At 36.9% G+C, this 13,171-nt stretch overlaps 1 protein-coding gene across 1 annotated transcript; it reads left to right on the top strand.

Moving 5' to 3' along the window:
• The first annotated feature begins 2,593 nt into the window (after positions 1 to 2,593).
• On the top strand, positions 2,594 to 4,369 carry LOC107572094 (zinc finger C2HC domain-containing protein 1C-like). Its single transcript, XM_016258509.1, has 2 exons — positions 2,594 to 3,136; positions 4,067 to 4,369. Exons 1-2 carry the CDS (start codon positions 2,594 to 2,596, stop codon positions 4,310 to 4,312), a joined length of 789 nt encoding a protein of 262 aa, XP_016113995.1. The 3' UTR covers positions 4,313 to 4,369.
• The last annotated feature ends 8,802 nt before the right edge of the window (positions 4,370 to 13,171 follow it).

Raw genomic sequence — 13,171 nt, 5'->3', positions numbered from 1 at the left:
TATTTTGATTGCACAATGATACACGATGGGGAAAATGCACCGACTAATTTGGACAACGAGAAATCATGAACGTCAGCTATTTAAGACACTTTTTTTGCAAAAATTATTGTATTGTTATGGACTGTAACATCTTGTAATTCATAACAATGAGTAACACTGTATTAAAATAATCAAAAAATATAACGTTTGAAAAAAGCAATGACTTTGGACACCAAATGTACCTGCAATGATAGAATCACTCATATATGATAGACTGTAATAAATAAATACTGTAGGATACTTTGGTGTTTACTACAGTAAGCTGTAATGTATTGTAGTATAATATACCCTATAGTTGTAGAAAACTAAGTACAGTATTGGATAAAGTAATTTGTTTATAATACTATAGTTGTTATATTACTACAGCAACTATACACTGTAAAAAATGATTGTGATTTTAACAGTAAAAGACTGTAAAAATGCTACAGTAAAAACCTGTTAACGGGTTAACAGTAAGCTTCCATACTATATTCGGTGAATAAATGTAATTACATTTAATGTCATTTTACAGTAAAATACTGTTTAAAAATACGGTTTTTGGAAGTGAAAAAGAAAAAGTCATTGTATAATTTACAGTGAAAAACCGCAAATTGACACTCCCAGAATTCCCTGCATGACACACATAATATTTTGTTTTTTTGTTGAAATAACATGTTTCTTCTTAGTTTTTTCTTATGAGTTGTGTACATTAGGGTTTTATCTTATATCTAATGTTGTTAAATTAATGTTATTGCATTATTTCAGTATCACGTGTGTCACCGTGATGGGGTTTAGTGTTTGTGTGAATGACGCTGTGTGCACCTTCTGTATATAAGTATTGTCCTCCGCAGCTCGTAGAAAAGCTGTTCGTGATTAGCTTTGGTTCATCATGTGACTTTCTCATCACCACCAGTTTCTGGTGGTTATCAGTGCATTACAATGGTTCAAAACAGATATTAGCACTTCAATATTTTGGTTTATTAACATTACATCAGTTAATGAAATACGGTATTTTATTGTGAATTTAAGTTAAGTCTGTAAAACCTAAAATGTTGCTACCATATTTTTTACGAGGAAGTTCTGGCAACCGTTTTTCAATTTTACCGTAAATGTCACAGATTTTTTTTTACAGTGTAGAATTACCACAACAAATTAATTCAAGTACTTTACTATAGTATGGTTCAAAAACACTATAGAATTTACTATAAATGACTATAGTATTTTTTCATGAGGGATCTCTTTCTGTTTTGGCCTGTGATAATGTCCTTCACAGGCTGCTCAGAACACTGGTCAGCGGTGGAGATTCAGCAGAACCAGTGGAGGTGTGAACATCAGGCAGTCGAGTCTTACAACGACATTCACTTTGACCATCTCTGATGTAGTTACTTACATCGGTCAAAGGTGCTAATCAGGGGCCGGGTCTTTTCCTATGAGGCTACTATGCTGGTGGTACCTTGAAACTGGGTTTGAACGACAGGACAGGCTTGAGATATCGACTGGTCACTTATACAGTGGACAACAGCAGTGGCTTGACCAGAAAGCATAGCTAGGATGCGTTTCACATCAGAGGGAGGAGTCGATTCTTGCACTTCCATGGATCAGTCTTGCTGTAAATGTTGACTGGTATAATACGCTATAAACGCTGGTCTCTGGTGTGAGGTGTAGTGATGAGAGCCTGAGGTCTCCCAGTCAGGGAAACTACTTCTCTCCCTCTGGTCTATGACAGTAGAGCCCGGCCGATATTGGTTTTTGGGGGCCGATACCGATACCGATATTAGGGAGTAAAAAAAGTCTGATATCGATATATCGGCCGATATTCTTTATGTGTATATTATTGTACATTACCAGTCAAACGTTTGCACACACTTCCCATTCATCCCATGGCTGGTACTGTATATAGGCTAGAATACAGTATATACATAAACAGAATATATATACTTAAACACATTTTTAGCAATGATAACTCAAATGTGGTGATCAAACACGTATAATGATGTGACAAAAATATGAAATGAAGGCAGGGTATTTGGCAATTTAACAATAAACTTTATTATCCAAAATGAGTCTGACATCAGTGCACTTAACAGTAAACTTCACTTCACTTATTATAAATAACTTTAAAACTCAAATAAAGCAATAGGCTACTGTATATAACTTGAATTAAGAAAATAAATACGGTAACTGTGTAGGGCAACAAGCTACTGCCAATCCAACAGGGGCAGGTTTATGCAGGAAGCACAGCTTTGAAAAATGTTCATATCGGCGGCATATTTGCCGATATCGATATATCTGCAACAGGCTCATATCGGAAGATAATGCTCCAGGAGAAGATTTTCAAAGCAGACGAGACTCTGAGAAGAGTCCTAAAAGAGAGGAAGGACAGTGCAAAGAGAGATGAGAGGAATAAAAGATATTCGGATAAGCTAAAGGAGGACAACAGGTTCTATAGTAGTGGATACGGAGACTGGGATGAGGAAAGAGACACTGTATATCACAGGGAATCCAGAGATGATATGGAAAGATGGGAGGAATGGGATGGCCAGGTACAAAATGGAGAAGACCTTTGACCTTAGACATGACAAAGGGTCACAAGCTGGAGGAAATGAGAGAGTGGGATGAGTATGAACAACAGACAGCAAAAAGCAGGAGCAGGGAAATGAGTAACGGGCGAAGAGAGAGAAATATGGGATGGGACAATGTCCGAAGAAGGAGGGAAACACACAATCTCTATTTGCACAATGAAGATGAAGAACACTGCGACGTGAGAAAACCAAATTCATCTGACTCCGTGAGAAGAGACAGATCTCACCTCAAGCATGAGAGGAGAGAACATAAAGACGGCTCATATCGACTCGCATCGAAACTCACGAAGGAGGCCGTCCCGGAGAGAAACCCCAGACAGCGAGGAAAGCGCCTGGAGCTCAGTCTGGAGGAGGATCCCGTGATCCCGTGTGACGTGTGCCATCGGTGCTTCGCACGAGACCGTCTGGAGACGCACATGAGGGTGTGTGAGAAAAAGCGGCCCCAGCGCAAGATATTCGACATGTCACAGTACAGAGCCAAAGGAACAGACCTCGAGGAGTTCATGAAAACCAACAGCAGGAGCAAAACACCAGAAGTAAGATGCTTTCTTTTAACTCTATAAAGCCTGCTGTATCATATTTGAGACGCAAAGGCCTCTAAATGATCAAGATGAGCACGACTTTACTGATAGTTCATACTTTCTAGTGTACTTTTAGTGTACTTGTAGAAACGTCCAGCTTCAGCTGGAGCTTCACGTGTCAAATCTGGACTGGTTTTGATCAAGTAAAGGTCAGAATAACGTCAGTAATATCTCCAGATGAACACTTACTGGACTGAAGCAGCTCAGCTTTACTTGATTCTCCATCAATCATGTTTTAGAGTCTCAAATCTGATCCTCAGGATCTTTTGAGGAGCCTTTATTTCTTCAGCTCTCAATCGTTGCATTATATGTTTGGATCATTTCAATCTCATCTTACTGAGACATCAGTATGTCAGTATCTGCTACACTGTTATACAGATCTCACTGATTTACATTACAAGTATCAGAATTTCATCATATAAATATCAGCATCTGCACCAAAATTGCATATTTTTGAGTCTCTGAATAAAACTGAGCTGTTTTTTCCCTCCATTTTCTCACTATATCAGACTATATGAGCCGTAAAACCTGATCGACCAAATATGATACTCAACAAAAACACTTTTGCATTTGTTAAACACACACACACACATATGTACAATAAACAGTTCCATATCAGAAAATTATGCAAAAAAAAAAACACCATAAAATGATCATAAATGAATGATTTGTACACTTAAGTGATATGATAGTGTGAGGAACAGACTCAAATTTAAGTCAAATTTGACTGTAATTTACCTGCATATTGACCTTGGAAAATAAACATTGTCATGATATTATTTGTCATCTGCAATTTCCTAAAGGACTATCTGTGTTTTGTGGTAAACACAGCTTTTCTGTGTACTATCCGTGTCTTTACTGATGTCTTACTGTTTTTATCCACAGCTCAAGAAGAATAATTGGCGACAGAAACACGAGGCCTTCATTCAGACCATGCGTCAGGGTCAAGGAAGTGTGCCACCACAGTTAGTCTTGAACCTGAACCCAGAATATGTTAGCTGCCCTCACTGTGGCCGCAGATTTGCCCCAGGTCCGGCAGAGAGACACATCCCAAAGTGCCAGAACATCAAGAGCAGACCACCACCTCCCAAACAGCTGCACAGCGCCACCAGGAGGAAGACCACGCAGTGACATGTGCTTCAGCAACTCTCTGTTAGCAGACTCCTGCTGTTAGCGCGTTTGCATTGAACTTCAGAGCAGTCTAACATCTTTAGTGTGACATATCTATATATATATGCTGTGTGCTTATTCAAAACAACTTTGTCTGGAACACTTTAGAATAAAAAAAAATAACTACAAAAATTGAATAAAAAATCTTCTAATTCTATTAAAAGTAAATGTAATCGACAGTAAACTGATTTAAAGGAAAGATGTTTGTAAATTCAAAGTAAATCGCACATTAAAATATCCATTGTTTGCATTTTTATATAATTCCTTTGCTTTTTGCTATACAAAAATGACTTAACTTCCCCATCAGAAAGAAACTCGAGGGCCTTTAGCCCTGTACTAATTAACTAATTACACTCTTGCGGCTCATAAAATGCATTTATGTCCTCTGTAGAGATCTTTGGTTTTCAGTGAATTTCACATCCCACTGTTTTATTCCGACTGTGTCTTTAAAAGGAAAGGCAACACTGTAAGGTTACATTTTTGAAATGTTAAGTTTTTGATGTTAATGTATTTTAATTTTGACAACAATTTATGAATGTACCATTTTTTAATTCATGCTTGTTCATGATGCATTGTTGTGATATTTGTTAATTGCTATTTATGTTAATGTGGTTATCCATCCTCCGAGAGTCACTCGCCTGTCGCCATCTACTGGTGTAATGACGTAACAGAAACGAAAAGAAATCAGTAAAGACGTGTTTTTGGTAAAAAGACACTAAAGTGGTCATTGCTGGACAAAGTGTTTGAATCACATAATTAATTATTATCTTTTAAATCATTAATCAAGATATTCCAGTCGTGATACTGATAAAAATGACGCAAGTTACACAGCTGCTCTTGCCCACGGACTGCTGATTATTGTGAATTATAGCACTCGGCTTTGATATCAGTACAATTACTTCACAGGATGAAACCTCTTAGGAAAATAGTGTTGTTGTGAAGTTATGTAACAGTTCCATAACAAACAAGATGCTTTTGGAAATGTTCATTGTGTAAGTGAGCTAACATTAGAATAGACTCTATGCACGAACACTGCTTACGTATTTATCGTAGAATCTCAGCCAGCGACTTCACTTCCGTATCGCGACAGAACTCTTTCTTGACGTATTGTAAACAAGAAATAATTCGTATCTTCTAAATAAGTATTGTTAGAAGCATAAACATATATAGCATCTCATTCTAGTTATTGCTTTCTGAACGTTTAAATATTAACGGTCGAAGACAGTAGTTTCGCCAAACATTGTTGCGCTACACTCTTAAAAATAAAGGTGCTTCACGATGCCACAGAAGAACCTTTTTGTCTAAATGGTTCCATAAAGAACCTTTAACATCTGAAGAACCTTTCTGTTTCACAAAAGCTTCTTTGTGGCGAAAGAAGGTTCTTCAGATTACAAAAAGGTAAGAAAGAGATGGTTCTTTAAAGAACCTTTGACTGAATGCTTCTTTGTGGAACCAAAAATGGTTCTTCTATGGCATCGCTTAAAGAACCTTTTAGAAGGAACCCTTTTATAAACTGATTGCAGATGTTTGCAAGAAAATGTAATCTATTAAATGTAATCTACAACTAATTAAGTACCTCTAAAATGAAGTTTCTGTAACACCTGTGTTCTTTTATTAATGTATAGTGCTTGTTTTGTATGTTATTGGGCAGTTGCTGTATTGCTGTATTACACAAGTATAGTATTATGATAATTCATTCCGATAATTAAAAATACACTTACACTAAAACTATCAGTTAGACAGTTAGAACCAGAAACAGTATAACGAAGTGTCACGTGCACAAAAGATTCTGAATTTAACTGATGTTTCGAAGCGTCAAGAAGCAGTAGCTGTTAAAAATATGCTGTGTTCTAAATATCATACTACTCTTACTATTTATACAGTATCCAGTATGTATGCATAGTATGCACATTTTCTGTATGCATGGAATACCCGGATGACCTACAATACACTGCCATACAACTCCTACTGTATTGCAGTACACTGTAAAACAGGATTGTGATTTTAACAGTAAAAGACTGTAAAAATGCTACGGTAAAAACCTGTTAACTGGTTAACAGTAAGTTTCCATACTATATAGGGTGAATAAATGCAATTACATTTAATGGAATTTTACAGTAAAATACTGTTAAAAATACGGTTTTTGGAAGTGAAAAAAAAGCCATTGTATAATTTACAGTGAAAAAAACCGCAAATTGACACTCCCAGAATTCCCTGGAAGACCCTTCAAAGTTGATGTTTTTTTGTTGAAATAACATGTTTCTTCTTAGTTTTTTCTTATGAGTTGTGTACATTAGGGTTTTATCTTATATCTAATGTTGTTAAATTAATGTTATTGCATTATTTCAGTATCACGTGTGTCACCGTGATGGGGTTTAGTGTTTGTGTGAATGACGCTGTGTGCACCTTCTGTATATAAGTATTGTCCTCCGCAGCTCGTAGAAAAGCTGTTCGTGATTAGCTTTGGTTCATCATGTGACTTTCTCATCACCACCAGTTTCTGGTGGTTATCAGTGCATTACAATGGTTCAAAACAGATATTAGCACTTCAATATTTTGGTTTATTAACATTACATCAGTTAATGAAATACGGTATTTTATTGTGAATTTAAGTTAAGTCTGTAAAACCTAAAATGTTGCTACCATATTTTTTACGAGGAAGTTCTGGCAACCGTTTTTCAATTTTACCGTAAATGTCACAGATTTTTTTTTACAGTGTAGAATTACCACAACAAATTAATTCAAGTACTTTACTATAGTATGGTTCAAAAACACTATAGAATTTACTATAAATGACTATAGTATTTTTTCATGAGGGATCTCTTTCTGTTTTGGCCTGTGATAATGTCCTTCACAGGCTGCTCAGAACACTGGTCAGCGGTGGAGATTCAGCAGAACCAGTGGAGGTGTGAACATCAGGCAGTCGAGTCTTACAACGACATTCACTTTGACCATCTCTGATGTAGTTACTTACATCGGTCAAAGGTGCTAATCAGGGGCCGGGTCTTTTCCTATGAGGCTACTATGCTGGTGGTACCTTGAAACTGGGTTTGAACGACAGGACAGGCTTGAGATATCGACTGGTCACTTATACAGTGGACAACAGCAGTGGCTTGACCAGAAAGCATAGCTAGGATGCGTTTCACATCAGAGGGAGGAGTCGATTCTTGCACTTCCATGGATCAGTCTTGCTGTAAATGTTGACTGGTATAATACGCTATAAACGCTGGTCTCTGGTGTGAGGTGTAGTGATGAGAGCCTGAGGTCTCCCAGTCAGGGAAACTACTTCTCTCCCTCTGGTCTATGACAGTAGAGCCCGGCCGATATTGGTTTTTGGGGGCCGATACCGATACCGATATTAGGGAGTAAAAAAAGTCTGATATCGATATATCGGCCGATATTCTTTATGTGTATATTATTGTACATTACCAGTCAAACGTTTGCACACACTTCCCATTCATCCCATGGCTGGTACTGTATATAGGCTAGAATACAGTATATACATAAACAGAATATATATACTTAAACACATTTTTAGCAATGATAACTCAAATGTGGTGATCAAACACGTATAATGATGTGACAAAAATATGAAATGAAGGCAGGGTATTTGGCAATTTAACAATAAACTTTATTATCCAAAATGAGTCTGACATCAGTGCACTTAACAGTAAACTTCACTTCACTTATTATAAATAACTTTAAAACTCAAATAAAGCAATAGGCTACTGTATATAACTTGAATTAAGAAAATAAATACGGTAACTGTGTAGGGCAACAAGCTACTGCCAATCCAACAGGGGCAGGTTTATGCAGGAAGCACAGCTTTGAAAAATGTTCATATCGGCGGCATATTTGCCGATATCGATATATCTGCAACAGGCTCATATCGGAAGTTCTTAACAAAATAATAATAATAATGTTGTAGAATTAGGTAAATGACTCTTTATGGCTTTTATAAATACGATGAATGAAATATTACCAAAAGACAAGTACAATAAAATATTTTGATTGCACAATGATACACGATGGGGAAAATGCACCGACTAATTTGGACAACGAGAAATCATGAACGTCAGCTATTTAAGACACTTTTTTTTGCAAAAATTATTGTATTGTTATGGACTGTAACATCTTGTAATTCATAACAATGAGTAACACTGTATTAAAATAATCAAAAAATATAACGTTTGAAAAAAGCAATGACTTTGGACACCAAATGTACCTGCAATGATAGAATCACTCATATATGATAGACTGTAATAAATAAATACTGTAGGATACTTTGGTGTTTACTACAGTAAGCTGTAATGTATTGTAGTATAATATACCCTATAGTTGTAGAAAACTAAGTACAGTATTGGATAAAGTAATTTGTTTATAATACTATAGTTGTTATATTACTACAGCAACTATACACTGTAAAAAATGATTGTGATTTTAACAGTAAAAGACTGTAAAAATGCTACAGTAAAAACCTGTTAACGGGTTAACAGTAAGCTTCCATACTATATTCGGTGAATAAATGTAATTACATTTAATGTCATTTTACAGTAAAATACTGTTTAAAAATACGGTTTTTGGAAGTGAAAAAGAAAAAGTCATTGTATAATTTACAGTGAAAAACCGCAAATTGACACTCCCAGAATTCCCTGCATGACACACATAATATTTTGTTTTTTTGTTGAAATAACATGTTTCTTCTTAGTTTTTTCTTATGAGTTGTGTACATTAGGGTTTTATCTTATATCTAATGTTGTTAAATTAATGTTATTGCATTATTTCAGTATCACGTGTGTCACCGTGATGGGGTTTAGTGTTTGTGTGAATGACGCTGTGTGCACCTTCTGTATATAAGTATTGTCCTCCGCAGCTCGTAGAAAAGCTGTTCGTGATTAGCTTTGGTTCATCATGTGACTTTCTCATCACCACCAGTTTCTGGTGGTTATCAGTGCATTACAATGGTTCAAAACAGATATTAGCACTTCAATATTTTGGTTTATTAACATTACATCAGTTAATGAAATACGGTATTTTATTGTGAATTTAAGTTAAGTCTGTAAAACCTAAAATGTTGCTACCATATTTTTTACGAGGAAGTTCTGGCAACCGTTTTTCAATTTTACCGTAAATGTCACAGATTTTTTTTTACAGTGTAGAATTACCACAACAAATTAATTCAAGTACTTTACTATAGTATGGTTCAAAAACACTATAGAATTTACTATAAATGACTATAGTATTTTTTCATGAGGGATCTCTTTCTGTTTTGGCCTGTGATAATGTCCTTCACAGGCTGCTCAGAACACTGGTCAGCGGTGGAGATTCAGCAGAACCAGTGGAGGTGTGAACATCAGGCAGTCGAGTCTTACAACGACATTCACTTTGACCATCTCTGATGTAGTTACTTACATCGGTCAAAGGTGCTAATCAGGGGCCGGGTCTTTTCCTATGAGGCTACTATGCTGGTGGTACCTTGAAACTGGGTTTGAACGACAGGACAGGCTTGAGATATCGACTGGTCACTTATACAGTGGACAACAGCAGTGGCTTGACCAGAAAGCATAGCTAGGATGCGTTTCACATCAGAGGGAGGAGTCGATTCTTGCACTTCCATGGATCAGTCTTGCTGTAAATGTTGACTGGTATAATACGCTATAAACGCTGGTCTCTGGTGTGAGGTGTAGTGATGAGAGCCTGAGGTCTCCCAGTCAGGGAAACTACTTCTCTCCCTCTGGTCTATGACAGTAGAGCCCGGCCGATATTGGTTTTTGGGGGCCGATACCGATACCGATATTAGGGAGTAAAAAAAGTCTGATATCGATATATCGGCCGATATTCTTTATGTGTATATTATTGTACATTACCAGTCAAACGTTTGCACACACTTCCCATTCATCCCATGGCTGGTACTGTATATAGGCTAGAATACAGTATATACATAAACAGAATATATATACTTAAACACATTTTTAGCAATGATAACTCAAATGTGGTGATCAAACACGTATAATGATGTGACAAAAATATGAAATGAAGGCAGGGTATTTGGCAATTTAACAATAAACTTTATTATCCAAAATGAGTCTGACATCAGTGCACTTAACAGTAAACTTCACTTCACTTATTATAAATAACTTTAAAACTCAAATAAAGCAATAGGCTACTGTATATAACTTGAATTAAGAAAATAAATACGGTAACTGTGTAGGGCAACAAGCTACTGCCAATCCAACAGGGGCAGGTTTATGCAGGAAGCACAGCTTTGAAAAATGTTCATATCGGCGGCATATTTGCCGATATCGATATATCTGCAACAGGCTCATATCGGAAGATAAAATCAGCAAAACGATATATATCGGTCAGGCTCTAGATGACAGTCTGCAAAACCAGAAGGAAGGACAAACAAGGAGGCTCAGATGACTCAAAGCTTGCAGTCTTTACTTGATCTTAGTCTTCAAATAGAAACAAGAGAGGAAGCCAAGCTTCCACAAATAAACATAAAGAAGGGCAAATGGCAACAGAGAATTAACACTAAACCTTTCTAGAATTGGGGTAGGCTCAATCACAACACAGTTTACTGAAACCAGCATGGGCAAAACACAGGTGGAACAAATTAGGTTTAATGGTAACTAAAGAGTTCACAGCATGCAATTGTAGTAATTTTGTATTTTTTTTTTGCCCAGTTGTCAAAGTTCTCTGATTTGTTTTGTTTTATTGCTAGATGCTGCCTCAGAGTTTTTTTTTTTAAACTTTTGTATTCAAATGCTGCCTGTAAACCCTAGTGAAAAATATATAGGCCTATACGTCCACACGAAGCCAGAGCTTTCCCTATCCGATCCTTTTTTCCCCCTTGTCTCAAGAAATATATGCGTCCACACGAAACCGACACAGAACGATGTAGTATATAATGCCAGACCAGTATGTGGCGCTGTAATTCTGCTATAGAGATACACTAAAAACGGGGAAGAAGACTTGGACTATGCGCATAAACCTTGCGAGCAGTATACAAACGAACATGGAACAATACGATTATTAAACCTGATTTTTCTGGTCGACTATTCATTTTAAGCATTAGTCGACTATTAGTCGCACGCTTATTAATAAACCATATAAATCATCATAATGAGCCTTAATACATTGCCCAATAAGAGCTCAAGCGCATGCAAAAAAAAGGCTTGCCACAGCGCACCGGCAGATATAATAATTATGAATGTGTTAGTGGAAAACAGCAAGGAGACTGCATTAACGTTTTAATAATTTATTGATAAACTTGCGCATTCTTTGTTTTTAGTTTAAGAGATGAAGTCGGCGACACTGACTCGTCATCTCCACAGTAGTGATGCTCCTGTAGGCATGTTTCATACGGATTACATAACCTGAGAATATTTGTTTACCATTTGAATTGGTTTATTTGAAAGTAGACATTTTGCTCTCTATAGATATGTTTTTCATGGCTGTAAGGCAAGTATACACTGAGTTTCGGAGTTTCGCGCTCAAGTTCACAGAGACCGAGACGGCAGAAAGCTCACCCTGCTTGCTTTCATTATTTTACAAAAGCACCATGTTTTGTTGTTATTGTGAGTGCACACAAATAAATGTAGCATCTTTACAGATTTGAAAGATGTATTATGAACAAAAATGAGGGAGTATTTTAAGAGCAAGTTCTGCATCGGCACCATCATCTGTTCTGCAGTGAAATTACAAATTACAGACATAGCCAATTCCCACAGGATTAAGATCGAGATGACTAGAGGTCACCAGGTAATCCTAGTCCCGTGTGAATAGGGCTGATGATCTGCAGTCCAGGGAGAGTGAGCAGATATAAGTGAAATGAGATTGTCAGTCTGGTGGAGGTGTAACAGTAATCCCCCTCACTACTTTATTGAGGCTCCTGACACCTAAAGACCAGCAGGAGGAAGGATCCAAAACTCAAGTACAGGGGACATGACAGAGAGATCCAGGCAGAGGAAAGACCGGCGAGCAGGAGACAGGGGTCAATGCACTGGATACCTCTGCCATGAGAGAAGCTGCAGCGGATGCAGCCAGGAGCGCTGGGGCAGTCTTCCAGCAAACAGTATTGCGTAGGACTAAAGTGGTGCACAATGACTGATTAGTTCTTTTTTATTTACTTATCAGTCATATACATTGGGAAATTATGTACTGGTCAGTGTTGGGCAGTAACTTATTTACTAGTAACTAGTTAAAGTAATAATATTACTTTTTGCAGTAACTGGTAGTGTAACTAATTAATAATAAGATTTCAGTAATATTATTACAGTTACTATCTATAAAACAGCTAGTTACTTAATTATTTTTGATGCATCAACCCCTACTGATTTGAAGTTCAACAATACAACAATTCATTCATTCATAATTTCATAACTTGCACAAGCACATTAAGTCACCAGTGTAGCAGTCGAGCTCGGAATATGGAAAAGCTTACATTCAGCGGATGGAAATATTGCTTTTGAAAGGAGTAACTAATGAGTAATATTACATGTTTTTGAGTAACTAGCCCAACACTGGTACTGATGTGCACATGCATGGATGACTGAACATACAAAGTGATTAAATGGGGATCAATCAAGTTCTGATACCACATTATATTTTTTCTTTCATAATTGGTAATACTAGTGGTAACTTACTAAGCTTATCAATCTCCCTGGACAACGATTAATAGATGAGTTTCTTGCACAAGCTATTTCCATCCCTGAGGCCAAGTGCATGAGTGTGGTCTATATTTGACACCCGAGTGTTCGGTTCTCCTGCTTACTGTGGAGTCAGCTGTGTGCGATGGACAGACTGTAATGTGAGATG

The sequence above is a fragment of the Sinocyclocheilus grahami genome, unplaced genomic scaffold, assembly GCF_001515645.1.
Source record: "Sinocyclocheilus grahami isolate Dianchi unplaced genomic scaffold, SAMN03320097.WGS_v1.1 scaffold1697.1, whole genome shotgun sequence".
NCBI classification, from domain to species: Eukaryota; Metazoa; Chordata; class Actinopteri; order Cypriniformes; family Cyprinidae; genus Sinocyclocheilus; species Sinocyclocheilus grahami.
This window is presented reverse-complemented; position numbering and strand designations above follow the sequence as displayed.

Coding starts and splice junctions, on each gene's coding strand:
- LOC107572094 (XM_016258509.1), top strand. CDS start 2,594: ATGACAAAGGGTCACAAGCTGGAGGAAATGAGAGAGTGGGATGAGTAT. Junction 3,137..4,066: donor GCAGGAGCAAAACACCAGAA/GTAAGATGCTTT, acceptor TTTTATCCACAG/CTCAAGAAGAATAATTGGCG.